Raw genomic sequence first — 27,810 nt, 5'->3', positions numbered from 1 at the left:
CTTCTTTTCCTGCCTGTTGTCCAGGCCACCTTTTTGCCCTTTGCTGGCACATTGTAAATCTAGAAGCTAAAAACTCCATCTTTTATTTGACGTAGCATCTTGAGGAATGCGTCCGTTTTGAAAGCAGGGATTATGCCTTTCTTATTCTACTTACATCTCTGGAGCTGGGCCCATAGTAGGGGTTCAATGAGCATTGGCTGGTAGCCTGGCCAGGAGAGCAGACAACGACCAGCTCGTGGCCAGAGTGTCCCTGTCCCGTGACAGGTGTGAATCCCGAGAACCACTTGGACTTAGGGACTGGGCCAGGCCCAGACAAAGCTGTCCAGTTGGAGGGCTGCCTGATGTAATAGAAAAACATGTGGATTTGGAAGTGAGACATGTCTGGTTTGAATTTTGGCTTCACCTCTGTCTGTCTGAGTGTACTTGGACAGGTTGCGTCACCTCTTTGAGCCTTGATTTCTTTATCTATAAAGTGGGATCAGTCTACACTGAGATGCCTATTTACACCCACTAGGATGGCTATAATCAAAAAGACAGGTAATAACACATGTTGGTGAGAATATGGAGAAACTGGAACCCTATACACTTTGAATGGGAAATGGTGCAGCCACTTTGGAAAACCATCTGGCCATCGCTCAAAAGTTTAAACACAGAGTTACCATATGACCCAGCAGCTGTATTCCCAGGGCTCTACCCAAAGAAATAAAAACATATGATCACACAAAAACTTGTACACAAATGCTTATTAGCAGTGTTATTCATAATAGCCAAAAAATGGAAACAATTCAAATGTCCATCAACTGATAAATAAACAAAATGTGGTATACCCATATAATGGAATATTATTTAGCCAGAAAAAGGAATGAAGTACTAATACATACTACAATATGTTTGGGTTTTTTTTTTTTTTTTGGCCGCACCGCGAGGCTTGTGGGATCTTAGTTCCCCCACCAGGGATCAAACCCATGCCCCCTGCAGCGGAAGTATGGAATCCTAACCACTGGACCGCCAGGGAATTCCCTACATGCTACAACATGGACGAGCCTTGAAAACATTATGCTAAGTGAAAGAAGCCAGACACAAAAGATCACATATTGTATGAATCTCTTTACATGAAATGTCCAGAGTACGCAAATCCATAGAGACAGAGAGTAGATAAGTGGTTGCCAAGAGCTGGGGGAAGGTTGGGGGCTAAGAGTGAGGAAAATGTGCTTTTTTGGTGGGTGATGGAATGTTCTAAAATTATACAGTAGTGACAGCTGCACAACTCTGGGAATAGAATATAAACCATTGGATTGTACACTTCAAAATGGTGAATCGCATAGTCTGTGAATTTTAGCCCAACAAAGCCATTATTTTTTAAATGGAGTGGGCAAGACCTCCCCACCCACCTCTCAGGGTTCTTGTGAGGCTCAGAGGAGGACATTGTGCAGGTCTTAGACACCGTGTCATGTTAGTACAAATAGGAAGGCGGGGGCCATGGCTCTTCATACAATGGAGCAGTTTGCTGCCCTCCCTTCTTTTCTGCTCTGACTTGGGACCCCCCAGGGTGAGAGTTGCTAAGGAGTGACACTGCCATCTGGCAATGACAAGAGGAGGTTCTGGGCCTCCAATATGTCCATCCACCCCAGAGCCGGGGAGGCAAGAAGTGTCTCCTCTCACACTGCAAACTGGGAGGGACCTGACCCCACCAGGACACTCTTTTGTGTCCCAAGGCTGCCTCTCACCTCATCAGAAAGCCTCAGAGCTCAGCTTTCTACCGGAGGAGGGAGGGGCCCGTGTAACTTCAGATCTGGGAGTAACTAGGAGCAAGGTAGGGGAGAAGAGGAGAGCTGTGGGTAACAGACCATACTTTGTTGTTGTTGCTGGCTGCACCGAGAGGCTTGTGGGATCTTAGCTCCCCGACCAGGGATTGAACCCAGACCCTCGGCAGTGAGAACACAGAGTCCTGACCACTGGACCTCCAGGGAATTCCCGACAGACCATAGTTTAAAGAAAGGTGGCTTCAGCCCTCTGAAACCTTTAGCAAGCATCAAATGCTAAAATAATGATGACGATGACTAATAGTTACCACGCGAGCATTTGCTAACTGCCAGGTACCATGCCAAGCAAATACACATGTATGTAATCACAAAGACCTTAGGAGGCAGCGACATTGTTGATTCCAGTTTATAGAAGAGAAGATTGAGGCACAGAAGTTTCAATTGAACTGCCCAAGATTGCACAGCTAGAAATGACAGAACCAGGATTTGAACCCTGGTAGCCTGGCTCTACTTCCTGTTTACTCATATGCTCTGTTAGACTGTGTAAACCCTATAGGCTGCACACAATGGAAGACCAAGGTTATTACTAAGCCTCTTCAATGGCCCTCCCCTCAAGGAAGTAGGTCTCAAACTTAACCAAGCATCAGAATCATCTGGGGGGGGGGGGGGGGGTGTGTGAAAAATACAGAGTCCTGGGCCCACCCCAGCGAAACTGATTCACTGAGCCTGGCAGACCAGGAATCTGCATTTGTACCAGTATCCCAGGTGACCCCAATGAAAGCTGTTCCAGACATACTTGGGGACACTTGACCTCCCTGAATCAAGAACCAACTTTTGGGCCAGGCTGGCTAGGTCTGCCCCACGAGGTGGACGCTCCCTGCTGAGGCAACGCCACACTTATCCCAACTCCACTGCCCTCATCCAAGTCCTACCCATCTTTAAAGGCCCAGGTCGAGTTCTACATAGTGTCCTACGCCCTCCACAGGAGTAGCAGACCACTCTGGTCTAAGTCCTTAACCCCTTATAGAGGAACCCGCACTGCTTCAGAACCTCATTCTAAGCTGCCTGATATTCCTACCTCAGCAGCCCGTGGCTACAGGCTTTTTCTGATGAACTAGATCATTGCATGTGCCTTAAATGTAGAAGCTTTTATTTTCCTTGTATGTGTCCCCCACAGCTCATAGTAGGTTAGCATTCAGTAGAGACCTGTGGATTTGGTTACAGACCTCAAGTGCCAATACGCTCCTATTGCAATGATTAGCATGACCAATGTGCACAGCTGGCCAGTTCAACGTCTGCCTGCTCAGGGTCCCAGTCCAAGGGTCTGGATCCTTCCTCCATGGGATCCAGGTGATTTCTCCACGCCAGGCACCATTCTAGCACTGCGGGTCCAGAGGATGCACCCTCTCTGAGGGCTGATACAACCAAACAGCTCATTCTAATACTGCATCTTTGGGTGCAATTTTGCCCCCTGGGGACATCTGGCAGTGACTGGAGACATTTTCAGTTGTGACAACTGGCGTGGTCGGGCTACTGACATCTAGTGGGTAGAGGCGAGGGATGCTGTTAAACATCTTACAACGCACAGGACAGCCCTACAACAAAGCAGCCCCCAGCCCCAAATAACAGTTCCGAGGTTGAGAAAGTCTGCTCTAACAGAGTATGCCAAACCTGCAGCATAGCAACGACCGATGTTATTAATGAGAACCCAGAGGAAGGAACGATTAACTCCCAGGGAGTATAGGGGTGTTGGAGACGGATTCGCAGAGGAGATGCTCAGTACATATGAACTGACTGATGAGCGATGGATAGGAAGATTTTACCAGGCAGAGGCGGGGAGGAAGGAGAGGGTGCTCCTGGCTGCGAGGTGGAAGAGTGGCTGGCAGGTTTGGGAAGCTGTTGCTGAGTACAATGTGGCCAGAGTGCCTGGTGCTCGTCACCCAGCACATCTGCTGCCATCTTATTCCCTCACTCATTTGATCGGCAAACTCTGACAGAGTGGCACAGGCAGCTCTGGCCCTGCTGGAATCATCCCCGATCCCGAATTAGTGATCTCTGAGCAAACAAGGTTTACTTCAACGGGTGTGCAGGGTTGAGCTGAATGTGGCCGTTTAGCTGCAGTGAAAGGTGAGACCCCCTAGGTCTGCCGCTGTGAAAACATAGCAGTGGCATCATCTTAAAAGGCTACCATCTGAGGTTGATGTCTTCCTTCCCAGAACAATGAACGAGGGGTTTCCTGCTGTGGCACGTGAGGAAAATGGGTTTGAAAGAGTGTACGTGCTTCTCAAAGTTAGATAGGAATGAAAACACATTACAAAGGAATTCTGAAAAAAAAGAAGTAATTCTGGTAATGTTTGTCTCTTTAAAAAAAAAAAATAACCAACTGTAGATGGCCCTGTTTATTTTAAATAGATGTTCTCCTTGATGAGCTCATTTTGCCATCTCCTCTCATATCTCTCTTTAGGTGTCTCTCTCTCTTGCTTTGGCTTCTCCACCTCTGTCTCTCTTCACATTGAGTGCCTGTGCGTGTGCATTGTGTATACACGCTTCTCTTTTTTTGTCTGCATTTTTGTGTTTCTTTGAATCTGTTGCTCGCATTCTCTCTCCCTCTCTCTCTGCCTCTCTCTGGGTTTCAATATTTTTCTTATTTCTAGTCACCTGTTTCTGAGTCTGCTTCTCTCCCCCTTCCCCATTCCTTGAACCTCTTTCTCCTCCTCTGTCTTCAGCCTCTCTCAATAACTGACCACAGTAGATAACTGAAGTGTATTTCTATTACTGGTTGTATTTACCGACTAGAGTTACATGCTCCCCATTCTTGATTTTTAAAAGCAATCGATGGAAACGTTTTCTATTTCTCTCACCCTAATGTTCCCTGAAGGAAGCTGCATTTTACTTTCATCTTCCTCCATTGATTTATTTTTCTATTCTGTGGGTCATCCCTTGAGAGGAAAAAAATGTAAGTTCTCCACTGTCCTTTCGCTGTATTTCAGCGACGAGCTGGCCCAGGCCCAGGGGGTGTGGAGGCACCGAGGCGCGTAACGCTGGGGAGACAGCAGTGAGGCTCTGGGTTGGGGGTGCCCCAGTGCGCTGCCACTGAGGGATTTTCTTGGTTGATCTGATTTTATCGGAGCCAAAACGTGCTTTGAGTTTAACAGGCAGCTCTGGAGGAATATCTACGGATTCCTAATTCATCACCACAGACTCCCCCTTCTTCAGTGTTGTCTGTAGTGGCTGGAGAGGGATAGAATATGATTGAAGATAGTCTCAGGGAGCAAATCTTTTACATCTTAAAAGGAGAGAGGGGCTTCCCTGGTGGCGCAGTGGTTGAGAGTCCCCTGCCGATGCAGGGAACGCGGGCTCAGTGCCCCGGTCTGGGAGGATCCCACATGCCGCGGAGTGGCTGGGCCCATGAGCCATGGCCGCTGGGCCTGCGCGTCCGCAGCCTGTGCTCCGCAACGGGAGAGGCCACAGCAGTGAGGGGCCCGCGTACCACAGGAAAAAAAAAAAAAGAGAGAGGTTTTCAGCCTGGCAGGAACATTGAACTAGATCCAGGAACTCTTCGAAGGTTTGCACTTTCCTCTTTGGCTCAGAACTTTGATATGCAGGATGCCTTTTTTGCTAGGTTATCGGGTCCAGCGCTCCGTTCGACCTCTTGCTGGAATTGACTTCTCCATCTTTCTGTCCTGGCCCTCATCCTGTCACTCCTGGACTCCCAGGGGTCATGATAAATAGAGTCACAGGACATGGAACATCGGGGATGAAAGGGTCCAGGCTAATTGCCTCGCCTGATAAAGGAGAAAACGAGTCTCAGAGGATGGAAATGATTTGCCCAAAAAGCACAAGGCTACCTGGTGGTGGATGTCCCCAGTACCCCCTACCTGGCTGGAGTCTGTGGACTAGATCCCCATCTCTGCTGACAGTTCCAGGATCTGGGGCACACGGCCAGCCTGGCAGCATGAGTGGGTCCATATGGCAGCCCTCAGGGACCATCCCCATGCATACATGATGCTCACCCCCCAGAAGGATCACAGATGACCCCCTGCCAAAGTGAAGGGGAAGGAGGAGGGGAAACTACTGAAGCAATCACTCCTATGTCCACTTTCAGTCTCATTGAATTCAATTTCATTTATTGATGTATTAGTGTAAGCCAGGCTCTTTGCTAGAACTGGGGACAATAGGAAGTTGAGAGCTTTAGGCTGTAATACTGAGGTACATGTGAGGTGACAAAGGGGCAGAGAATCAGTCCTCTCTCCCAACTCAGTTGGGTAGGGGGGTGACTCCAGTAAGGCTTCCTGGAGGAGGTGATGTCACGAGAAGTAACTGGACTAACGTTCCGTTGGACCCTTCCTCCGTGAGCTCCTGGTCAGGGCCTTCTAAGGAATACCATGGAAATGAAAGGCATTTTGACATATTAGCAATTCAGATCAAAGCACTTAATGTTTCCATCTCAGTCTCCAGACTCACTCACAAGCTGTGTGGCTACAGGCAAGTCACGTGACCTCCTGAGTCTCCCTTGAGTGCTCTGGGGCTGGGGTGAGTGTCCAGCAAGATGCGATCTGGGAATGCAACTTGCACATTTTAAAGTGCTCCGACACTGTGGGCCATTATAGCCCTTAGGATTCCATTTAAATCCTCTGGCCTTGGAGTGCAGCTGAAAGCAAAGCCATACCCCTTCCCTGGAGGGCACAACAAAGGAGCAAAGAAGTAGGGCCTCAGACCCAGTGTCCTCGGACTCACCCTGAGCCTCTCCTGGCCTCCGTTTCCTCACCTGAGAAATGAGGGTGTTGGTCTTTTCCTTTAAGGTGACTTCCTGCACGCAGAGGCCTGCGTGACCTCTGACCCTGACTGCCACTTCAGGCTAAGCCCCTAGCTCTGCCACTCTGGTGCACCACAGCGAGCAGGGGCTCTGCTCCATACAGGAACCAAGATGCTACACATATACAATAGAATATTACTCAGCCATAAAAAGAAACGAAATTGAGTTATTTGTAGCGAGGTGGATGGACCTAGAGTCTGTCATACAGGGTGTAGTAAGTCAGAAAGAGAAAAACAAACACCGTATGCTAACACATATATATGGAATCTAAAAAAAAAAAAAAAAATGGTTCTGAAGAACGTAGGGGCAGGACAGGAATAAAGACGCAGATGTAGAGAATGGACTTGAGGACATGGGGAGGGGGAAGGGTAAGCTGGGACGAAGTGAGAGAGTGGCATGGACATATATACACTACCAAATGTAAACTAGAGAGCTAGTGGGAAGCAGCCGCATAGCACAGGGAGATAAGCTCCGTGTTTTGTGTCCACCTAGGGGGTGGGATAGGGAGGGTGGGAGGGAGGAGATATGGGGATACATGTATATGTATAGCTGATTCAGATAAAGCAGAAACTAACACACCATTGTAAAGCAATTATACTCCAATAAAGATGTTAAAAAAAAGAACCAAGATGCTGGAAATGAGCTCCATCCCCAAAAAGAGAGTGCAAGGGAAAAAAAGATCTGCCATTTTCCTCAAAATAAAAACAGAGGCAGATGGCTGGGAGGGTTTTCATGGCTAATTAAATATGCTTTAGCCTCTAAGTTAATTATGAAATGGTTCCTGCAGGGGGAACTCTGCTTTGCATGGAGTGGGTTCAGGTAAGTAGCCTGGGGAGGCTGCAGGGGCCCCCTTTGCATCTCTCTCCGACATGAATAAAAGGTCCTCCTGTCTAGGCCTCAGAGGCAACAGCAAAGGCCACCAGTTCAGGGGGTGACAGGAGTCACTCACTTCCCCAGGGCATTTGTAAAGAGAGAGGTACCAAACAGCAGAGCTGGGACTCCATAATTTCCTTTCGGAGAATTTCTTCTAAGGCCATTATGAGAAACCCAGATAAAGATTTCCTGGACGAGAATATTTGCCACAGCACCATTTATAATCATGAAAAATAGGAAACCGCCTAGACGCCCGCAAATAGAGAACTGGCTACGTAAATTCTGATACAACCAGACAATGAAATATCATGTAGTCATTAAGATGGCGTTTTTGAAAACTAGATAATGACATAGGGAAAAGCTCTGGTTGTATAAAATGAAAAGAGCAAGATGCAGAATTGTATATAACGTACCACCTAATCTTATAAATAGTTGTGCACAGGAAAAAAAAAAGGGGTGGCACGTTAAATGCTAATAATGATTATTTTTGAGAGAGAAGATTCTGGGAGCTTTTGCTTCTTTCCATGAGCACCTTTCTGTATTTTCTTAATTCTTTGCAATGAGCATGTATTACTCTCATAGTCAGGAAAATAAAAAAGTTTTGTAAATGCCAGAACCACTTATAATGGATTTCCGAGTGGGCCTGAACAATTTTTCACACCTCCTTTGAAGTCAATGAACTTTACTAAAATGTGAGATTCCAGGATTGATAAAGCTGGGCAAGAGTTTATCTTCTAGAACTCTCGAGGGCAGGTGCTTTCAACGGGCAGCACTGCACATGTTAATTGCCCATTCCCACTGGTGGAAGGAATATGACATGGCGTCTGGCTCTGTCAGCTATGACAAATGTCCAGGGGTCTGGGGGAGAGAAGGTAGGCAGGAGTTCCTGGAACCACCTAATCTAAGGACTTGAGGCCTTGGGACTAATGAGGTTGGGAAGCATACAGCTGAGGTGTTCCGAGTAGGAGAAATCTTTATGGTCTGGAGAAGCGTAAGGATGAGAAGAAGGTCAAGGGTGAAATCCCAGTCTGGCCAGGACCATAATACTGGACTCTCCTTGGTCTCTGGAACCTCCTTGGAGTCCCCAGAATTATGTAGGGACAGTGGTAGCCAGGCTGACCTGTAGAAGCTGAGAAGGTATGATTTGACCTCACATGCCTACTGGCATGACAGGCATAGGGGATGGAAATAGAAAAAAAATTCACAAATGTTCATATGATCCAAACACCACTTGACATTATGACAGCTGCCATCCCTTGTCAATTTAGCAAGCCCCCGTCACTAAAACAACTCACATCCCAGAATTTAAAAGTAGGGGGCGGGCTTCCCTGGTGGCGCAGTGGTTGGAAATCTGCCTGCCAATGCAAGGGACACGGGTTCAAGCCCTGGTAGATCCCACATGCCGCGGAGCAACTAAGACCGTGAGCCACAACTACTGAGCCTGCGCGTCTGGAGCCTGTGCTCTGCAACAGGAGAGGCCGCGACAGTGAGAGGCCCGTACACTGCGATGAAGAGTGGCCCCCGCTCGCCGCAACTAGAGAAAGCCCTCGCACAGAAACGAAGACTCAACACAGCCATAAATAAACAAACAAATAAATAAATTTATAAAAAAAAAAAGTAGGGGGCATTACCACAAGAGGGGAAGGAAGGAATTCTGTGTTTTGTCCTTATGAAGCGCTCTCTGGTGATGGTACTCCGTCTCTGGGCCCAGTGGTTGCTTCTATATACAAAGCCATCCCATTATTATGTGAAAGTCTCCATCAGGACTCTCTTGATGTTTCATTGCCACTCATGCCGCTCAACATCACATGTGTCTTCTCCAGCTTCTAGAATCTAGCCAACAAAGTAAGGAGAATACCAAGATCACATAAACCCTAATTGTGAGGAGAATGAAGAACTCCAACTCGACCTAACTAACCACAATCACAGGAGACGTCAAAGAAATGAGGGATAAAAGAATTAGAGATGTTAGTGAGAGTTATCAGCTATGATGCAAGACACTCTCCAGGGGAACAAAAGAAGGGAGGGGTCCAGGCCACAGTGAGGAAGCAGCCTTGAGTATCTGCTGTCCCCTGTAACTTCTTAAGCAGGGTGCACAGCAGAACTCACCACAAGTCCCCTTAAGAATCACCTCCTTTGAAGCTTCTGCTACAGGAAGGAACAGCAATTATGAAAAGCACTCTCAAATCTCTCTCCCCGCAATCCAGCATGACATAGACCTGGCCCATCACCAAAACTTTTCTAAGTAGTCCATTTTCCTTTGAAGACCATCTTAATTTTAAAGTGAATTTTTTAAAAACTATGACATTTTATAAATGGTTGCTTTATAGCCAGCTCTCTTGGAATGGGTCTTCTATTAAAGGGAAGGCTACCTGTCTCCAAGTTCATGGTAACAAATTGTGCTTTCAACAAACAGATCATGACCTGAACCCAGAAACATGTGCCAGCCTCAGTGGTCTTTGCCTCTCGAGCCATTGCCATCATCATATTACATTGGACTTTAACATCCCTAAATTGATTTTCCTTCGCCAGATTTGGATTTTGCACGTATATTGGCAAACATGTTGAGCTGTTATAAGGTGACACAAACCACCAGCCAACAATTCCATTCTTAAAGCATCCGCATTCCATTTGACCTGTGCCATATGACATGTTGGTGCAATTGTTTGAATATGTTGTTGTGTTTATTGATGCAAAAAATGAGCAAAACCAGGAAATTAAAAGTGCAAGTATTAGTAATAAAAAACAAAAGTTTTCACAAACTTAATATAATTTTGAAACTAAGATGAAAATCATCAGGATGCTGAAAGCATCAAATCTTTAGGTTCAATGAGTGTTCATTGGTCCTGAGCCTATTGATTGGATTCACACGTGAGGGAAAGAAAACAAAGTCTTGGGAATTCCCTGACTTTGGTCCAGGGGTGAGGTCTCAGCACTTTCACTGCCAGGGCCCGGGTTCCTTCCCTGGTTGGGGAATTAAGATCCTGTAAGCCGCATGGCAGCAGCCCTCCAAAAAAGTCTTAGAAATAAATAGTCATTAATTGTGTCTTAGAGGCAACATATAATTAGGGAGTCGATCATTCTTTTCAGCTCTCTGAGTAAAGAATCCACCTTAAAACATACAACAACAATCATTAACGCAGAGTGCAATAAGATTCTGTTCTAAGGCTTTAAGTGTATTCAGTCACTTAGTTTGCACAAGAATCCTTCAAGGTCGTTACTATAATCATTCTCAGTTTCAGAAAACTGAGGCACAGAGAGCTCTCAAACACCAGGAAGTGGCTGATTTATGCCCATGCAACCAGGTGGCTGTCCACGTTCTGAACCACTAGACCGCATTGCCTCTTGTATAGAATAAGGGCATCACCCAACTTTGATACATTTGATATTCATAGACGCTTTCAGGAATTTGTTACATGTAAAAGAAATAAGGTAAAGTTCTACTGGGACAGGGCAGTCCTTGAGGAAAGCTCCCTCTTTGCTGTACTTGGCTTTCATGAGCGCGCTGTGGTCAACTTTCAGACCTCATATCAAAGCAGAATTGAGGAAGAATTTAGAAAAGATCAAGACAAAAGTCATTTCTGCCGTGATCAAGGCCATTAGCCAAAGAACAATCCTCTTTGCACTTCATGTTAGGGAGCTGAGTTCAGGTCCAGGAAACATACAAAAACTCCTACACAACGCAGAACCCATGGCCATTAGATTTCTAAAAAAGCCTTTGAGAAGGGGCTGCTGAGATGCAGGATGTCTGCAGGGGGCAGATGACTTCCCTGTTGCTGGGAACACTTCCTGTAGCCTGGGATGTGGCTGGAACGCGAGGCTGGTCCACTTTGAAATGCAGGGAAACCTGTGTGCCTGGGAGGGTGAGAAGGATAGAGGATGCACCTGCCGGGCAGGTCTGATCTCAAATCTCCCAAAGCAGGTTAAGTGTTAGGGTTTCAACGTGAAGAGGTGAGCGCTTCTTCAGGGTGAATGCTGACAGCCCTTAAACTTGGAAACCAGATTTGCTGGGACTAAACATACATGGGAGCCCAGTCTGGATAGCCTGGTACCAAGGTGGGCCCTTTCATGGGTCACAGACCCCCTTCGAGAAGCTGCAGACACTCTGGGGAAAAAAAACGTACGTGCGCACATACGCATAAGGTTTCACATACACCAGGCATCCCAGAACCACCACTCCCTCCCCAGACAAATCCATGTCCCCTCCCCAGCCTGAAGCGTCCTTGCAGAGAGAAGGGGCATTTGGGACGTGAGCTGGGAAGGCTAAAGGGACAGAGCAGCTTGGGTCACGTGACCTGTCCGCTGGCTCAACGCCAGGTCCGGAAGGTTACAAAAGGTCTCCTCACCAGGCCCTGCCCGTCAGAGCCCCTCACAAGCTGTTCTCATTCACACTCTCAGCATCTTGCGAGAGGCATGGGGCGGCAGCCTCATTCCTCCTGTGGCTATTCAGGGAGAGGTGAAAGCTGGATGCCTTGTCCATCTGTCCATCCTGGGGCCTGCCCTACCTGCCTGTCTCCACACGTCACCCCCCCACAAGCTGTGCAGACACCCCTATCCATCTGCCTTTCTTCTACTCCTAGTGTGGGAGTGGGTGCAGGGGAGTGGGGCTGTCTACAGAAGGGGTTTCAGCCCTGGGAGCGACCCCGGACTCAACCCACTTGGAGAGAGAGGCTGCTGAAGAGGACGACGCAGTACGTGGACTGGGGAAGAGCGGAGGGCTTGGAAGAGTAGGCGTAGGGGCCCGTGGGGGCTCTTCAGGAAGAGGGTGGGGGCCAAGGTGGGGTGGGGCTGCAGGAAGCTCCCTGGGGAGCTCCACTACTTGTGAGCGTGGAGCTAATGGGGGCTGTCAGCCGAGGGGGTGAGAATGTGCGCTGGGGCGGGCAGGGGGGCGCTGAGATGGGAGCAGGGGTCGCGGCCAGGATGCAAGCTGTGGATCAGAGAGACATGGCTGAGGAGTGGCCCATCGAAGGCCTGCATGGAGCTGTGGGGAGGGGTCCTGGAGTGGCATCTGTCCTGGCCTGCAGAAAGAGGTGTGGAAGAAAGAAGTCAGATGCCAAGGGTGATGGCCAAGGCCCCAGGAGATGGACGGAAACTTCCGGCAACTGCTAAGCAACCTACTTCCCGAGACTGCCCCAGATCCCTGTGCTCCTGACCTGACTCTCCAGGAGAGAACCCACCCCTGAAGGCTGGGTTTGCCCCTCGGCCAATGCTTCCCACGTCGTGTCCCCGTAAGTGGTGAGAGCCTCACACCTGAGGGTCCAGATGACAGGATGGCCTCAAGGTTCATCACCCCAAGCACATGTTTCTTGAACAAGTGCCCGCTGTTGGCCTCTGTGTGGATAAAGGTGACCAGAGGAGCTAGGCCAAGGGCAGGGGATGATGCCTGGGTGCGGGTGTCTGTGTGTCCAGCAGGGGGAGGCAAGGGTGGGGCAGAGGGTGCTCTCGAGGGCTGCTGCGAGTTTGCACGGGGCCCCCAAAGCCAAGCTGCTGAAACTCATCCTTGGGTCACTAGATCTCTAGCACACAGGGCCACCCTACTCCGGGGCACCCTACAGAGCGAAGGCTGTGTGGGCCTTGTGCACGCACCTTGTATCAGAGCATTGAGGGCCAGGGAGCGGTAGCTTCAATCTTCTCATGGATGTGTAAGCCGCCTGCTCAAATTCTGTGCAAAGCTCTCAGAAAGACTTGCCCAAGGTCACCAAGATCACGGAAGCAGCGTGGAGGATGAAAAAGCACGGCCAAGGGCAGACAGACTGCTCTCAAGTCCTGGCGCCTCCACCGACCAGCTGAGCAGCCTTGGTTAAGTGATTTGACCTCTCTGAGCCTCACGTGCACAGCAGGCAGGATAAGAGCCCTAACAGCAAAGGAAAGGGCGCACCTAAAAGCGCTGATCTCCAGCCCTGCAAATGCTGGTTCCCTGTCCACCAAGCGGTGGCAGGTCTTTCGGTATCACACCTGCCTCAGTTCTCTCACTACCCTCTCAGCTTGTAGAGGGTCTTTCTGCTTTTGCTTTGTGTATTAGTTATCTATTGTTGTATGAAAAAAAATTACCCAAGGGAATTCCCTGGGGGTCCAGTGGTTAGGACTCCAAGCTTCCACTACAGGGGGCATGGATTCGATCCCAGGTCGGGGAACTAGGACCCTGCAAGCCGCGTCCCATGGCAGAAAAAAAAAAAATTACCCCAAACTTAAAACAACTGTACAGGAAAAACACACATCAAGCAAGTGTCTGACACCAGCTGGTGTCCTACAATTTCACTCAATTCTGACAGGATCTACCTGGAAAGACCATCAGATCCCACAGATAAAGGCCTCAGTCCCACAAGACTGACCCCTCCCACACACACACCTCCAGAGACCGATTGCAAACCCCAAGTTGTCTCCTGTACTTCTGACAAACTGGTCATAAATCAGGGCTCCTAGGATCTCCTTCTTGGTCCCCATCTTCAATAATTCGCTAGAATGGCTCACAGAACTCAAGGAAACACTTACTTGCATTCACTGGTTTATTACATAGTAAAGGATATGGTAAGGGTACAGATACACAGCCAGATGAAGAGATATACAGGGCAAGGTCTGGAAGTGTTCAGAGTGCAGGAGCTTCTGTCCCCATGGAGTTCGGGTGTATCACTCTCCCAGCACGTGGATTTGTTCACCAACTGGAAAGCTCTCCGAACCCCAGATTTGGGGGATTTTTATGGAGTCTTCTTCATGTAGACACGATCGATCACTAGGTCAATCTCCAGGCCCTCTCCCCTTCCTGAAGGATGGGGAGATGGGGCTGCAAGTTCCAAACATCTAATCGTGCCTTGGTTTTTCCGGTGACCAGCCACCATCCTGAAGGTTTCCAGGAGCCCACCAAGAGTTGCCTCATTAGAACAAAAGACTTTCCTATCATCCAGGAATGTCCAAGGGATTTAGAAGCTCTGTGTCAGGAACCAGAGACAAAGACCAAGATATATTTTTTCCTATTATTTCACAACAAATATTTCTTATCTCATAGCTTCTGTGAATCAGAGTTCAGAAGCAGCTTGGCTGGGGGGTTCTGGCTCAGGGTCTCTGATGAGGCTGCAGACAAAACATTGGTCTGGGCTGCCGTCATCTGAAGGTTTGACCAGGGCTGGTGGTTCTGCTCCAAATGGCTTATTCACGTGGCTATTGGCCAAAGGCCTCCGTTCTTACTTGCTGTGGCAGGAGGCCCCTGTTTCTCACCAGGTGAGAGTTTCTGACCATCTCTCCATTGGGTGGCTTGAGTGTTCTCACCACATGGCAGTCAGCTTTCTCCCCAAGAAAGAGAAGGCAACCATGGCACCTTTGATGACTAGTCCCAGAAGTTACATGCTGCTGTTTCCACTTTCTTCTACACATTAGAGAGAAGTCACTAAGTCCACCCACACTCAAGGGGAAGGGAATCAAACTCCACACCTACAGGATGAAGTATCAAAGAATTTGCATACATATCTTAAAACCACCACATCTTGGCTTTCCCTACACAGAACACAAACAAATGAGCTAGGGACCCTCCAGCCAGTAGGAGCCCCTCAGCATCTGGAGGACTTGGTTGGAGTGGGGATAAGATATCCAAAATCTGAGGACATTTGGAAGGTCTCTAATAGCCCTCAGCAAACATCCCCTGGAGGACACAGCAGAACTGGCCAGAGTGGGTGAAGGCTCCACCCACACCATCCTTCCAGCCCCTTCCTGATTTCCTGAGTCAGACTGGGGGTGAAATGTTGCTCACCATGTTTCAAGGGGCAAATTACTACTATTTGGGGCATAGCTGAGGCAGCCAGTCAGGGCTGCACCTGAAATGTGGGAGAATCCTTGTACCCAGTAGGGGTCCCTCTAGTCAGTATTTCCCATCATCCCTGATGATGAGAATCACGTGTGCCCCAGCTCTAACCTACTGCATCAGAATTTTCAGAGCAGAAGACCAGTGATCTAGAGAGGTGACAAAGTACCCCAGGTGACTCTTACCATCAGGGATGTTTGGGAAATTATAGGGCTGATGGAAAGAGGACAATCCAATGAGGAGCCACAGCTAACTTCAGTTACTGAATCTGTAAAATGGGAATAACCAGGATTACGTCAATTGCCTAAAGGCAAGCCTGGAACAAATGGTTTCTTGGGGTTCCTTTCAGCTCTGGACCAGAGCAGAGAGGAAGTGTGGAGAGATTTTGGCAACTGGAACCAGTAAACTCCCTCAGGGAAAGAGACTGTAGTTAAGGCAGGTGAAGCAGGCATGCCCGTCTTTCTCTTGAGTGCTGCGACTCATCTGAGGAGTTGGTGTCACAGGGCCTCCTGGGGTCCCTGGGGGCTGCCCACCCACTCCGCAGCTCTGGCAGGGGAAATCTGTCAGCTGGGTTTGGCAGCTCTCCCAGCACCAACCCAAGAAGGCTCTGAACAGAAAAGAAATCTGCCTTTTCACTCCAGAGGATGCACCCTCCTCTCCCCCGTGAGTCAGCCACACACATGCAAACCCAGAATATTCTGGGTGGACAGATGGAGGGAAGATGGGAGGGAACCCAAACCAGCCTGTGGGGCAAACTGGAAAATCCAAGGACTTTGGTGGCAGAGAGACCTGGGTTCAAATCCTACCTCTACCACCTCCAGGCTCTGTGACCTTGGGCCAGTTTCATGGTCTCAGTTTCTTCCTCTGTGAAATGGGAATAATAATATCATTGTGACTGTTACGAAGAGAGGTAACAGAGCATAGTGGCCAATAGCTCAGCTCTGAAGCCAGACTTCCTGGGTTGAATCCCAGCTCTGCTACTTACTACCTGTGTAATCTTGTGCAGGTCACCTAACCTCTTTTTTTTTTAAACATCTTTATTGTACCTAACCTCTTAAAGCCTCAGTTTCACTAACTATAAGATGGGAGTAATGATAGTTCCTATTCCAGATGGTTGCTGTGAGGATATGAGTTCAGTTATGTGAAGCACTCAGAGTACAGGCACACAGTAAGTGCCACGTACGTGCTCTCCGTATAAAGGAAGGCTCCGGGATACATGGAAACTGCTCTCGGTCACCCTAGAGCATGGATGGGGAAGAAAACTGGACTTGACTGAGCCCCAGTGACAGGCCACTGTGCTAGGTGTTTCCACATCCAAGTCTTCCTCCTGCTGTCACCTCCCTCCTCTTCTGGTTGCTTTCCATTCCACTACTCACCCCCCATGAAGTCGTCCCCTCCTCCTGCCCACCTCCTGCCAGAGATGGGTTACTTTGACAAACTTGAACCAAGGTCCTCTCATATCATGAAGCCCCATGTAGAGTCCCCAGGAAAGGGCCAGGGTGCTGGGGGCTTGGGAGGTAAGATGAAGGAAGAGATCAAAACCCAGATCTCAGAGATCAAAACCCAGATCTCAGGGAGCAAAACCCAGATCTCAGGGAGACGAAGGAAGAGATCAAAACATCATCCTTGGAGAGGCAGGTGTGGCAGTAGGCCAGGTGGCAAGCCAGTGACCATGCAGATGGTGACAGTGCTCTAAGGCAGTGCTTCTCCATGCTGGCTGCACCTTAGCCTCAGCTGGGGAGCTTTAAAAATGCTGATGCCTGGGTCCTACTCCATAGGGTCTAATGTAATTACCCTGGGATATGCCTGGGCATTGAGAACTTTGAAAGCTCCCCAGGTGATGCTCTCGTGCAGCCAGGGCTCTGGAACAGTGGTTCTTAAACTTCAACATGTATAAAAATCATCCAGAGGTGGGCTTCCCTGGTGGCGCAGTGGTTGAGAGTCAGCCTGCCGATGCAGGGGACGCGGGTTCCTGCCCCGGTCTGGGAAGATCCCACATGCTGCGGAGCGGCTGGGCCCGTGAGCCATGGCCGCTGAGCCTGCGCATCCGGAGCCTGTGCTCCGCAACGGGAGAGGCCACAACAGTGAGAAGCCTGCGTACCACCAAAAAAAAAAAAAAAAAAATCATCCATAGGGCTTTTTAAAATACAGACTGCTGGGCCCCACCCCTAGAGTTTCTAATTCTGTAGGTCTCAGGAGTGGCTTAAGAAGGTGCATTTTTAACAAGTTTCCAGATGCTGCTGATGCTGCTGGGTCCCTGGGACTACATTTTGAGAACCGCTATTCTAGGGCATGGGTCAGCAAACTAAGCCTCTTGGGCCAAATCCACCCTGTGGCCTGTTTGTTATAAATAAAGTTTTGTTGAAACACAGCCACACCCACTCATCCACATATTGTCTGTGGCTGCTTTCATGATACAACAGAGTTGAGTAGTAAGGACAGACTCCATATGCCTTGCATAGCCCCAAATGTTCATTACCTATCTCTTTATGGAAAAACATTTGCCACTCCAGTTGTAGAAGCCACAGGTGGTGGGATCCTGGGTCCCTGAGTGACTGCCTGGAGAAGAGCTTTCTTACTAACCTTGGGCTGTTATATGAGGAAGAAAGAATATCAACCAACATTGTTTAAGCCATGGTATGTTGAGGTCTCTTTTTACAGTAGCTTAGCTTCAGCTACATTCTTTTTTTAAATAAATTTATTTATTTTTGTCTGTGTTGGGTCTCTGTTGCTGCGCGCAGGCTTTCTCTAGTTGCGGCAAGTGGGGGCTACTCTTCGTTATTGCGGTGGCTTCTCTTGTTGCGGAGCACGGGCTTTAGGAGCGTGGGCTTCCGTAGCTGCAGCACATGGGCTCAATAGTTGTGGCTCACGGGCTCTAGAGCGCAGGTTCAGTAGTTGTGGTGCACGGGCTTAGTTGCTCCGCGGCATGTGGGATCTTCCCGGACCAGGGCTCGAACCCGTGTCTGCTGCATTGGCAGGCGGATTCTTAACCACTGCGCCACCAGGGAAGTCCTGTCAGCTATACTCTAACCCCTGGTTCCAGCACTTCCTGGCTGTTCTATAGCCTCTCTGAGCCTCAGTTTCCTCATCTGTAAAATACGAATAATAATATCAACCTTATGGGTTATTGGAAGAATTAAAAATATGAATCCCTGGCTCATAGAAGGGGCTCAACAGATCCTAGTTCCCTTATCCACTACCCAGTGTGCTTGGGGAAAGCAGGTCACAATCTGACACGTCAGAGAAAAATTGCTAAAACCTCTACGTGCTTGTTTCGCTCTTAAACCAGAACACACTCCACTTCCCCACTCCCTGCTGCAAATGCATACGGTTTTCTTTTACTTGGAGGCTGGCACAGCTGTTCACTTGCAGAAGTGTCCTGCTCCGCTCCAATGAGCCGACCTTGGAGCTACGTTAACATAACAGTCTCTCCAGGTGGGAGACCCTCTGACTGGGCTAGAGGTTGAGGAAACTGGCTTAAGCGGCCACCCACAGCTCCGGAGGGGGCTGCATGGGAACACTTCATACCAAGGTCAGTAATTACACAATTTCTACTTGGTCCCACTTAGTGCCAGTCATGGAGTGGGGTTGCCTTTCCCCACTACTGGTGGAGAGTAGGTTGGTTAGTTCAAAAGCATGCTTTGATCATCTGCTGATTGTTGGCTACAGTGCCAAGGAACTGAGGAGGAAGAAAGAAGCGGGGATACAGTAAGAAACAGACCAAGAAGCACCACTGTCAGCAGCGCTTTGCAGGAGCCAGCTAGAAGCCAAGAAGTAGCCAAATGGGAATACTCAGGGATGCCTGGGGCCCTGAGTAAAGTCCATTCCACACCTGGCTGCTCACCTAGTCACTTGGGGAGTTGTTAAATATACAGATTCCCAAGTCTACCCTGGTCCAACGAGGCAGATTCCCTGGGGTGAGGACCCAGGACTCTTTCATTTTAACACACTCCCTGGGTGATTCTGGTGGTACCAGCATAGCACTGGTCTGAGGATAGATTTTGAGGAAACACTACACTAAATGTAATAGGAAGGAGGACGTTGATGCCCACAGATCTGGGTTCGAATTCTGCGTCCAAGGCACAAAAAAAAGACCAAGCATAATAGAAAAAAGTGATGAGTTGAGCTATATAAATTTTTTTTAAAACTTCTACCATTCAATTATTATTATTATTTCTATCTATTATTATTTTCATAATAGATACTATTATGAAAATGAAGAGACAAACCACAGACTGATATCTGCGCACAGCATCTGCGATGGGCCAGGCCCTCTTCGAAGGGCTTATTTCATCATCACAACTTTCTGTGGTAGGTACAATTATTGCCTCCATTTTACAGATGAGGGAACTATGTTCCAGCAAGGTTAAGCAACTTGCCTGAGGGTGCACAGCTAGAAAACTGGCAGAGCTCGTCACCAGGACCCTGCCCTGCCTCCCAGCTCAAGCATGATGAACAACCAGAGCAGCTTGTAGGTACCTATTATGGTCAGGATTGGCAGAGGATACTCCAGTTCTTTCCTTGATTGAAGCAGAATTTGTTCTTTGTTTTGCAGACCTTGGAACTCCTCTGGGACCCCCAAGCTGTTTTCACCATACAGGAAATTTGGGGTTTGGCATTGTCTCCAGCCCTTTGTTGCTATTTGCAGATGGTCTCGTCCTCTGTCTGCAGCTGCTCAAAGTTCACCTGTGCAACAGATCCTCTAGTAACAACGTTCCTGAGAGGTTGGTGCCTTCTGAGATAAAATCCACAGGATGCCAGCTCCTGAAGGATGCCAAAGCGGTGGCCCCCTTCCTGGTGCCCCCTCGATGCCGCACGCCTGTCCTCCCTTCAGCAGTCAGTAATCGTGGGAGGGGACGGATGATCGGCTTCTCTGGGCAGCAAGAGTAACTCCCTGATTGAAACAGACCCTCCACTGGACAGAAAGGCGACGCCTCAACCTTTCCCAAGTAGCATCATTAATCATCCCCCAGATTCAATAGTCCAGGAACGCTCAACAGCCCAAGAACGTCCTTTCTTAGCCTGGCGAGGAGTGCCATCAGTCAGAAAGGCAGGGAGGGGTGGGTATATCAGAAGACCTCTGGCACCTTCATAATTGCATGAGTAGCAGCCAGCTGGGAGTGGTCCAAGGGGGCTGAACAAAGGAAGCAGGCTGGATAAGAGGGTAATACTGTGGAGGGGCAGTTTGGAGCCACTGCCTCCAGAACCTTCTCTGAGTCTGGCCCTAGGAAGAGTAGAGAAGGAGAGGGGAAGAAGGGAGACCTCAAGTCTCAGCAGCAGCTGCAGCTGGTCCCTCCCATCCAAGGGGCCAGGATATTCTAGAACTACTGAGCCTGCCCAGGAAAGGTTTAGAGGTTGATGAAGCCCCTAGCATGAGCACCTACTGTGTCTACATCTTTGTCCAAGGCAGAACAACACCATCTGGCTGGGAGACGAGACGTGTATTCAACATAAGAGCTGAGGACTCAGGGAAGGGCTCTCTGGAGGGGCTGCAGGGAAGAAGTAAGCCATGAAAGAAATGACACTTTGGCCATGAGGAAGGCAAACACAATCCAGACAGAGAAAAAAAAAGTTCATTCATCCATTCAGTGAGCACTTATTGACCTACTATGGTCGGGCACTGTTTTAGGTCCTTGGGATACAAAGGTTTACAGAATGGGACCTGTCTCCTGAGCGGGCCAGGTTTAGGGTGAGGCCAGTGGGCAGTGAGAGGGCAAAATAAGGAATCACTGACTCTCAGGGGCCAGCCCTGCCCGCTCATGACTCTGAGAATGACAGCCTCCTGAAAGCTTGCTCCCTGGGTACCTTGCCCTTCTCACCCCACTCTCGGCCCTCCTCCTGGGGGACTCATAGTTCAGGACGAGCAAAGGTCTGAAGGTGGGACGCTGTGACCTCCTTAGCGTGGCATTCAAGGCCCTCGGGATTTGGCCCCATCTACCGTTGGAGGACCATCTCTTGCCCTCTCTCCTTTAAGCCTTTGCCCAGCCAAAACATGTTTATCTTCTGAATACGGTGAGAGCCTTCGCACCTCCATCCCCCACCCGGAATCCCCCACCCCCAATCCCACATTCCCTGGCCAGGTCTGGCCCCCTTCAGGACTCAGCTCAAGCAACACCTGCTCTCTGGTGCACCCTCAACCACCGGAACCGTAACTGGCAACCTTGGTGCCCAGGGCAAGAACAAAGACCAGCTTGGTAGCCCCGGATATGGCTCAGGGGTGGGGAGCAGGGTATTAAGTATATGCACCTGGAAGCTGCCTATTTTAAATTACCATTCTTCCTACCAAGTGTCTCGCTGTGTAGGAGGCATGTCCTGTCATCAGGTAAATATAGTAACATTTTTCATTACAAAATCTAAAATCATTTTTTCCCCAAATATCACAGTCTATTTTTTTTTTTTTGCGGTACACAGGCCTCTCACTGTTGTGGCCTCTCCCGTTGCGGAGCACAGGCTCCGGATGCACAGGCTCAGCGGCCACGGCTCACGGGCCCAGCCGCTCCGCGGCACGTGGGGTCTTCCAGGACCGGGGCACGAACCCGTGTCCCCTGCATCGGCAGGCGGACTCTCAACCACTGCGCCACCAGGGAAGCCCAGTCTCTCTATTTGGCGAGTCTGGGATTCCAGCCCTGGCAATCACTCCCCACGAGAAATGAGGGTTTCCCTCTATGAGCTCTGAGGCCCCCTGTGAGCCCAAGCATCCCGTCTCAGTCTCGGAGCCTCCCCTACCGCCCAGGGCAGCCAGCTGTGGGTCTCCAGACAAAGCACAGGGCCTGGCGCAGGGTCAGAGAGGTGACTGAGCGGGGTCAGGGGTTGTATCGAGGAGACCACCTGGCTCAGAGCGTGAAACAAGATTGTGACCAAGACACAGGCAGGTGCCATTCAGGGCAGAGAGGCCTGAAGGCTGCGCGGGAATCAGCCGGAGAGGCAGGGAAAGACCACAGGCCCCGAAAGGGCTCCCCTGATTCAGAGCAAAGCCAAGTGCCTCAGAGAGGCGGAAGGGGCTGTGGGGCTGGCTCCAAATACAGGCTCTGCCGGCTCTGATGAGAGTCTCCTCAAAGCATGCCAACAGATGTCCCGTGGAGGGGAGAAACCGCAGAGAAACTACCACCCCGGTTGTGACTTCTCCCATGGAACTAAAAACAGCACATCTACCCCATGCTCTCTGTCTCCAGATGGATTCCGAAGCCTCTCTGCCCTGAGCGGGCTGGAAGTGGGGCAGACACTAGCCTGGGGAGGGGTCCCTGGGGGAGGACAAACCTGGGAGCTCAGAGAATGAGTGGCACCCCCAGGCTGGGTCTATGGCCTTGGAGGAAAATCACACTGTGCTCCCTGTACCAGCCCCATGACACCCTGATCCCAGGAGGAGCATGGGAGAGCCGCGGCAGGGGTCCTTGTGCCCCTTTATTTGGATGGGGTAGGTCAGGCACGGGTAGATTAGGGACCATAAGCAAAAGCAACACTTTTCCCCCGGTGGCCCACCTGGCAAAACATCTCCGAGCCCCGAGGAAGCAAGTAGAGAGGCTAAGACACGGCTTGAGAAGCCTAAATGAGAAAGTCATGGGAAAGCATTTTGTCAACACTATTATGCTGTTATTACAGATGCACAGGGTGACATCGGGATTCTGAATGCAGCTATAACCGCTTTGGCTTGGGTGGACCCCAAATCACCCGTAGCTGCTCCCCCTCCAGACCCACTAGCTCTCCCACGGCTGAGACCTGCCTGTGAGGACACAGGGGAGCCCTTGCCTCTCCCTAGCCGGTCCCCTCCTTCTCCCCCCCGCCCCCCTGGGCCGTGGGCAGGCTGCCCAGCACTATCAGGCAGGGTGGCTGCTGTGGGCTCAGACACCCTGGGCCCAGCCTTGGCAGTGAGCGAGGGGACGGATTGCAAGCTCTGGGGTAGGAGCTGCTGCATCAGACACACGCGGAAGGGTGTGACCATGATGGGCAGGGAGTGTTCCCAGCCCAGCCTGGGGCCAAGGCACGTTTCCGCCCAGAGCAGCTGGCCTTAGGGGCAGAGAAGTACCGGGTCCCCAGGAACCCCTGGAGGGCTCCTGTTGACAAGTCTCAGCTTGGCCAACCACGGCTTCCTGTTTCCCACAGCGTCGGATGCGAGCTCTCTAGCCTTCTCGCCACGGCCCTCCCTGCCCTGTCTCTCTTTGATGTTTATCAGAAGTCACTTTCTTTTCAGCCAGACTGGCTGTACCTACTGTGTGCCACGCAGGGGCCTAGGCACCTAGGGTGCTACCAATGTAAACGGCACGCCTGCCCTCACACAGAGGTCATTTCCCCAAAGTAACAGAAGGCAGCGAGAACTCCACCCGCAGCTGAACAGAGCTCAGCAACTGGGACAGGGGAGAGGTTCTGGGAGGCAAAGTCCGGAGGTGGGCAGGGCTGGTGGTATCTGAATGGCCCCTCAGAGCCAGATCTCATCACAGCTCAGTCACTCCCACCTTGGGGCCTTTCCTTAACCATTCCCCGTGCCTGGAACGCCCTCTATCTTCCTACTGGGTTCCTGCCTCTCGCTTTGCTAAGAATACCCCACATGACGCTATGAACGGCTCAGAAGTGCATCTAATACCAAGAGGAGATAAAAATACTGTAATAGTGCCTGTTGTTTAGCACTAGTTCTGTGCCAGGAATAACGCTAAACATTTACATGCATAATCTCTTCTAGTCCTACAACAGTCTCACAAGGAAGGTATTTTTGTCCCCATCCTATAAATGGAGCAAGTGTGTCGCAGAGAGGTAAAGTAGCTTGCTCAAAGTCACACAGCTAGTCGGTGGAGTTCTGTGTCCCGCTAAAGCCCGCATTTACAACTGCCGCCTGCGCTGCCTCCCAAACTGGGTAAGCTTGAAACTCCGCTTCTCCAGAGGCACCTCAGGGTGTCCCCTACATCACATCATCAACCAGTTCACAGACAGGCCATCTAAATCACAGCAGTTACAGACAGCAGGTGCCCTCTTTCCAGCCCTGAGAGTCTCCTCGGGTCACGGACAGAGCGCTGACTAGAGTCAAAAAACCGGATCCTAATGCTACTTTGCCACCTTGGATGAGTCCTCCAACTCAGACTGATGGTGTCAACTTGGACAACGTGTTTATTCTCCCTGGGCTCTGGTTTCCTGCAATATAAGATGATGCCGTTGGATTGGGGCAGTGGTTCTCAGGCAAGACTGCCTCAACCCCCAGTGAGACCCAGGACAAAGAAAGGTGCTTTGGCCCCCAGGTCCGCCTCCCTCCAGCCCCCAGCCCCCCTCGCCTTGAGCCGCCCTCTCTGCAAAAGTGTGAAAATGTGAGCAATTCTCTCAGCAAGGCAATTTCCCTCAGCCCCTCCACATCTTCGGAACTGCACTGCAGGCTTTTTCTTCACTGAATGTGCTTCCCGAGCCCCAGCTCAGTGGGCAGAATGGGGCTTTGAAAGGGGGCCGTACCGGAAGGCTGTCCCTTCCCTCAGTGGGATCAGCTGATGATAGCGATGGGGGAAGGGCACCAACAGTTTTTTCCACTCCCGCTGGGGACAGTGAGAAGCATGCAGTGAGGTAAACAGGTGAAGGGCTCTCCTGTGAACAACACCCCACCCGTATATACCCTTAAGAGTTCTTCTATTTTAAGAACTCACTGTGAAAAAGTATCCATTTTGTCCCTGTAAAACTATGCCCCTTCATCTCAGCAATTAAGATCAGTGGTTAAAAGTGGACTTTCTGAAATCAGCCTGTCTGGTTGTCCAGCTCCCCCACTTTCTGGCCTAGCTGTGTGACCTCAGGCAAGTTACTTTACCTCTCGGAGCCTCACTTTCCTCACCTGTAAAGGATGATTATTGTACAGCTTGGCAGAAGGGCTCGATGAATTGTAGCTTCGGTGACTCTCTTACTGTGGGAGACACGGAGACTTGCCACCCAGAAACCCCTTCAAGGAAGGGGTGGCTGCCCAGCTTCAGGGGGCTGGGAGGCGGGGTGTGCCGGGTAAGCACACAGCTTCAGCTACAGAGAGCGGCTTTGCCCCAGGTCAAGCCCCTCCCAGGGCAGCCCTCATCGGGTAGCTGAGCAAGAAGGGGCGCCATCATGTTTTGGGGTGCAGGGCACGCTGACTGCTTGCTTCAGAGCCCCACCCCACCCCGGGTTGGCTGAAACTTTGTCGGGCCTCACAGTCCCGATGCTCCCTCTGCCTGGCCCTGCTGCTTCCCCTTCCCTCTATGGTTGATCCCCAGTAAACTCTGTCCCAGCCTCTGCTTCTGGAGAACCCAACCCATGACATATGTCATTATTCTGTGCTAATGTAACCAGTGCAATAGGCCCTGGGTCCAGACTTTGCCACAGCTCCCAGTTTCCCTGGGTTATCCCAGCAGGTCCAAGATGTCTGCAAACCATAGTGCTGGGGCCGTGGGGACCAAGGCAATGCCAGTGGTTGATCAGATGGTCATTGCCTGCCTCAGAAATGGGCACCACGTGCCAGATTAATCAGCCCCTCACCGGAGTTGAGTGGAGCCCTTCCTTCCCTCTCTCCCTCCTTCTCCCTTCCTTCCTCCCTCCCTCCCTCTCCTTTCCCCTTCCTCCCTCCTTCCTTCCTCCCTTTCCTCCCTCTCTGACCAGGCATTATGCCAGATGTAAGGGCTCTGGGATTATTAGGGCAGGGAGCTTACAGCCTAACATGAAAACAATTCAATTCAGCCTGATAAGCATTCAGCTAGAGGGTGCCGTGGATGCTCGAAGGGGCACCCAGAGCATCAGGGGAGGCTTTCCGGAGAAGGAGATGTCTTCCTTAAGTCCTGAAGGGCAGGTAGGAGCTGGGCAGCCAAAGAGGGTGGAGGGAGATGTTCTAGAGAAAAGGGGAAGCTCACGTCAGCCTGAACCAGGTACCCATGCACTTGCTGGGATGCTGTCAGTCTTGGAGCCTCCCCTCCCGCCCAGGGCAGCCAGCTGTGGATCTCCAGACAAAGCACAGGGCCTGTTGCAGGGACAGGACTCAAATTCAAAGAGTCAGCAGAGTTGCCTTTGGACGTGGCCCACTTGTTTCCTGAAGATGGTGTTAAGTCACCCTTTGAGCTTGCCTTCTTCAACTCATAACTCAATGGCTTTCATCTCTCCCTGTAGGTCCTCATGCTCTAGCCTGTCCCCTTTCCACACACCCTACCTCTGCAAACACGCAACAGAACAGAAGTCCTTAATGCTCCTTCCAGCTGGGGTGGCAGGTGACGGGTTCTGGACACTCTGCTCCAAAATACGGCACCTTGGCATATCAAATATTTTAAGCTGAAAGTTTGAGAAAACATCAGAAGCAGGAAAGTATCTCTGACCTTCCCCCGTCTTTCTCCCCTGAATCAGGTCCTAAGATCCTCCCATGAGAGGTGCCCTCCCTATACCCAGAGGAAAGGAGCATCCTTATCTCCAAGACAGAGGGACACCGTGAAGAATCTGGACGAATGGGCCTTGCTAAGTCTCCCCCAGTTTACTACACTTGTTCATACTCTTTGACCTATCATATTTCAACATGACTGTCCACTCTTCAGCAAACCTAGCATGAAAACACCCAGGCTTAACGTTTCTTTGGGTCTTCATTTCCTTACGAAGGTGCTGGAATCATGTAAAACTTAGGTTAAATAAATTTTTATGCTTTTCTCCTGTTGTTCTGTCTTTGTCAGTTTTGTTTTCAGGCCCAGCCAGGGACCCTAAGAGTGTAGAAGACTTTTTCCTCCCTCCACAGGCCTGGGGCTAATGTTCCCACACCTCACGTGGTGCCTGTAAAAAGCCTCCACATTCCACATGCCTGAGACCCCGGGTCCCTCTCCAGGCTTGGGGGGCTTGCTGTCCTGAAGTTGGCCATGCAGTGGATTGCTGCAAACAGAATCTTATTTTCTGCACAGAATCCATTATAAAGTCAGAGATTATTTCCAAGGGAGGTGGAGAAAACCTTAACAAGTTGGTTTTTCAATGGTCTCCCATCGTGGTGCCCTGGCAGCTTTATAGGAAATGGGAGATATTGCCACCACTTAGTGAGTCACAGCGCCTCTCCTTAATCCAGGATCATCCCTCATTTTTCTTTTTTTTTTTTTGCGGTACGTGGGCCTTTCACCGTTGTGGCCTCTCCTGTTGTGGAGCACAGGCTCCGGATGCGCAGGCTCAGTGGCCATGGCTCACGGGCCCAGCCGCTCTGCGGCATGTGGGATCTTCCCGGACCGGAGCACGAACCCGTGTCCCCTGCATCGGCAGGCGGACTCTCAACCACTGCGCCACCCGGGAAGCCCCATCCCTCCTTTTTTTTTTCCTTTTTTGAAACAGCTTTATTGAGCTATAATTCACATACCATACAATGCACCCATTTAAACTGTATAATTCAACGGCCTTTAGTGTATTTAGAAAGTTGTGTACCCATCAACACAATCAATTTTAGAACATTTTCAGGGAGTTCCCTGGTGGATTCAGTGCTTTCACTGCTGTGGCCTGGGTTCAGTCCCTGGTCAGGGAACTGAAATCCCACAAGCCACATGGCCAAAAAAAAAAAATTTTTTTTAAGAACATTTTCATGACCCCCCAGAAGAAACCCTGCACCCTTTAGCCATCAACCCCCAAAA

The 27,810-nt window shown here is 50.2% G+C and overlaps 1 protein-coding gene and 1 long non-coding RNA gene across 5 annotated transcripts in view; one reads left to right on the top strand and one right to left on the bottom strand.

Moving 5' to 3' along the window:
• The window catches only part of LOC101331038 (ADP-ribosylation factor 2), a 102,991-nt gene that overhangs the window by 28,480 nt on the left and 46,701 nt on the right, over positions 1–27,810 (bottom strand). The window contains exon 5 of one of the 4 annotated variants that reach the window (XM_019944453.3): positions 9,034–9,285. The exons of 2 other annotated variants lie outside the window; for them this stretch is intronic. In XM_019944453.3, coding sequence (XP_019800012.1) covers positions 9,232–9,285 — 54 coding nt within the window. In that variant the 3' untranslated portion in view covers positions 9,034–9,231. Of the gene's footprint in view, positions 1–9,033; positions 9,286–20,694; positions 20,734–27,810 lie in introns of those variants that run through there. One more of the 4 variants, XM_019944454.2, reaches the window with a different exon arrangement.
• Positions 19,448–26,929, top strand: LOC117309355 (uncharacterized). The gene is made up of 3 exons (XR_004523637.2): positions 19,448–19,555; positions 19,800–19,968; positions 26,564–26,929. It is a non-coding gene; the product is annotated as an uncharacterized lncRNA (long non-coding RNA).

The sequence above is a fragment of the Tursiops truncatus genome, chromosome 20 (assembly GCF_011762595.2).
Source record: "Tursiops truncatus isolate mTurTru1 chromosome 20, mTurTru1.mat.Y, whole genome shotgun sequence".
NCBI lineage: Eukaryota > Metazoa > Chordata > Mammalia > Artiodactyla > Delphinidae > Tursiops > Tursiops truncatus.
The sequence above is the reverse complement of the archived record's forward strand: the minus strand, read 5'-3'. Positions and strand labels throughout refer to the sequence as shown.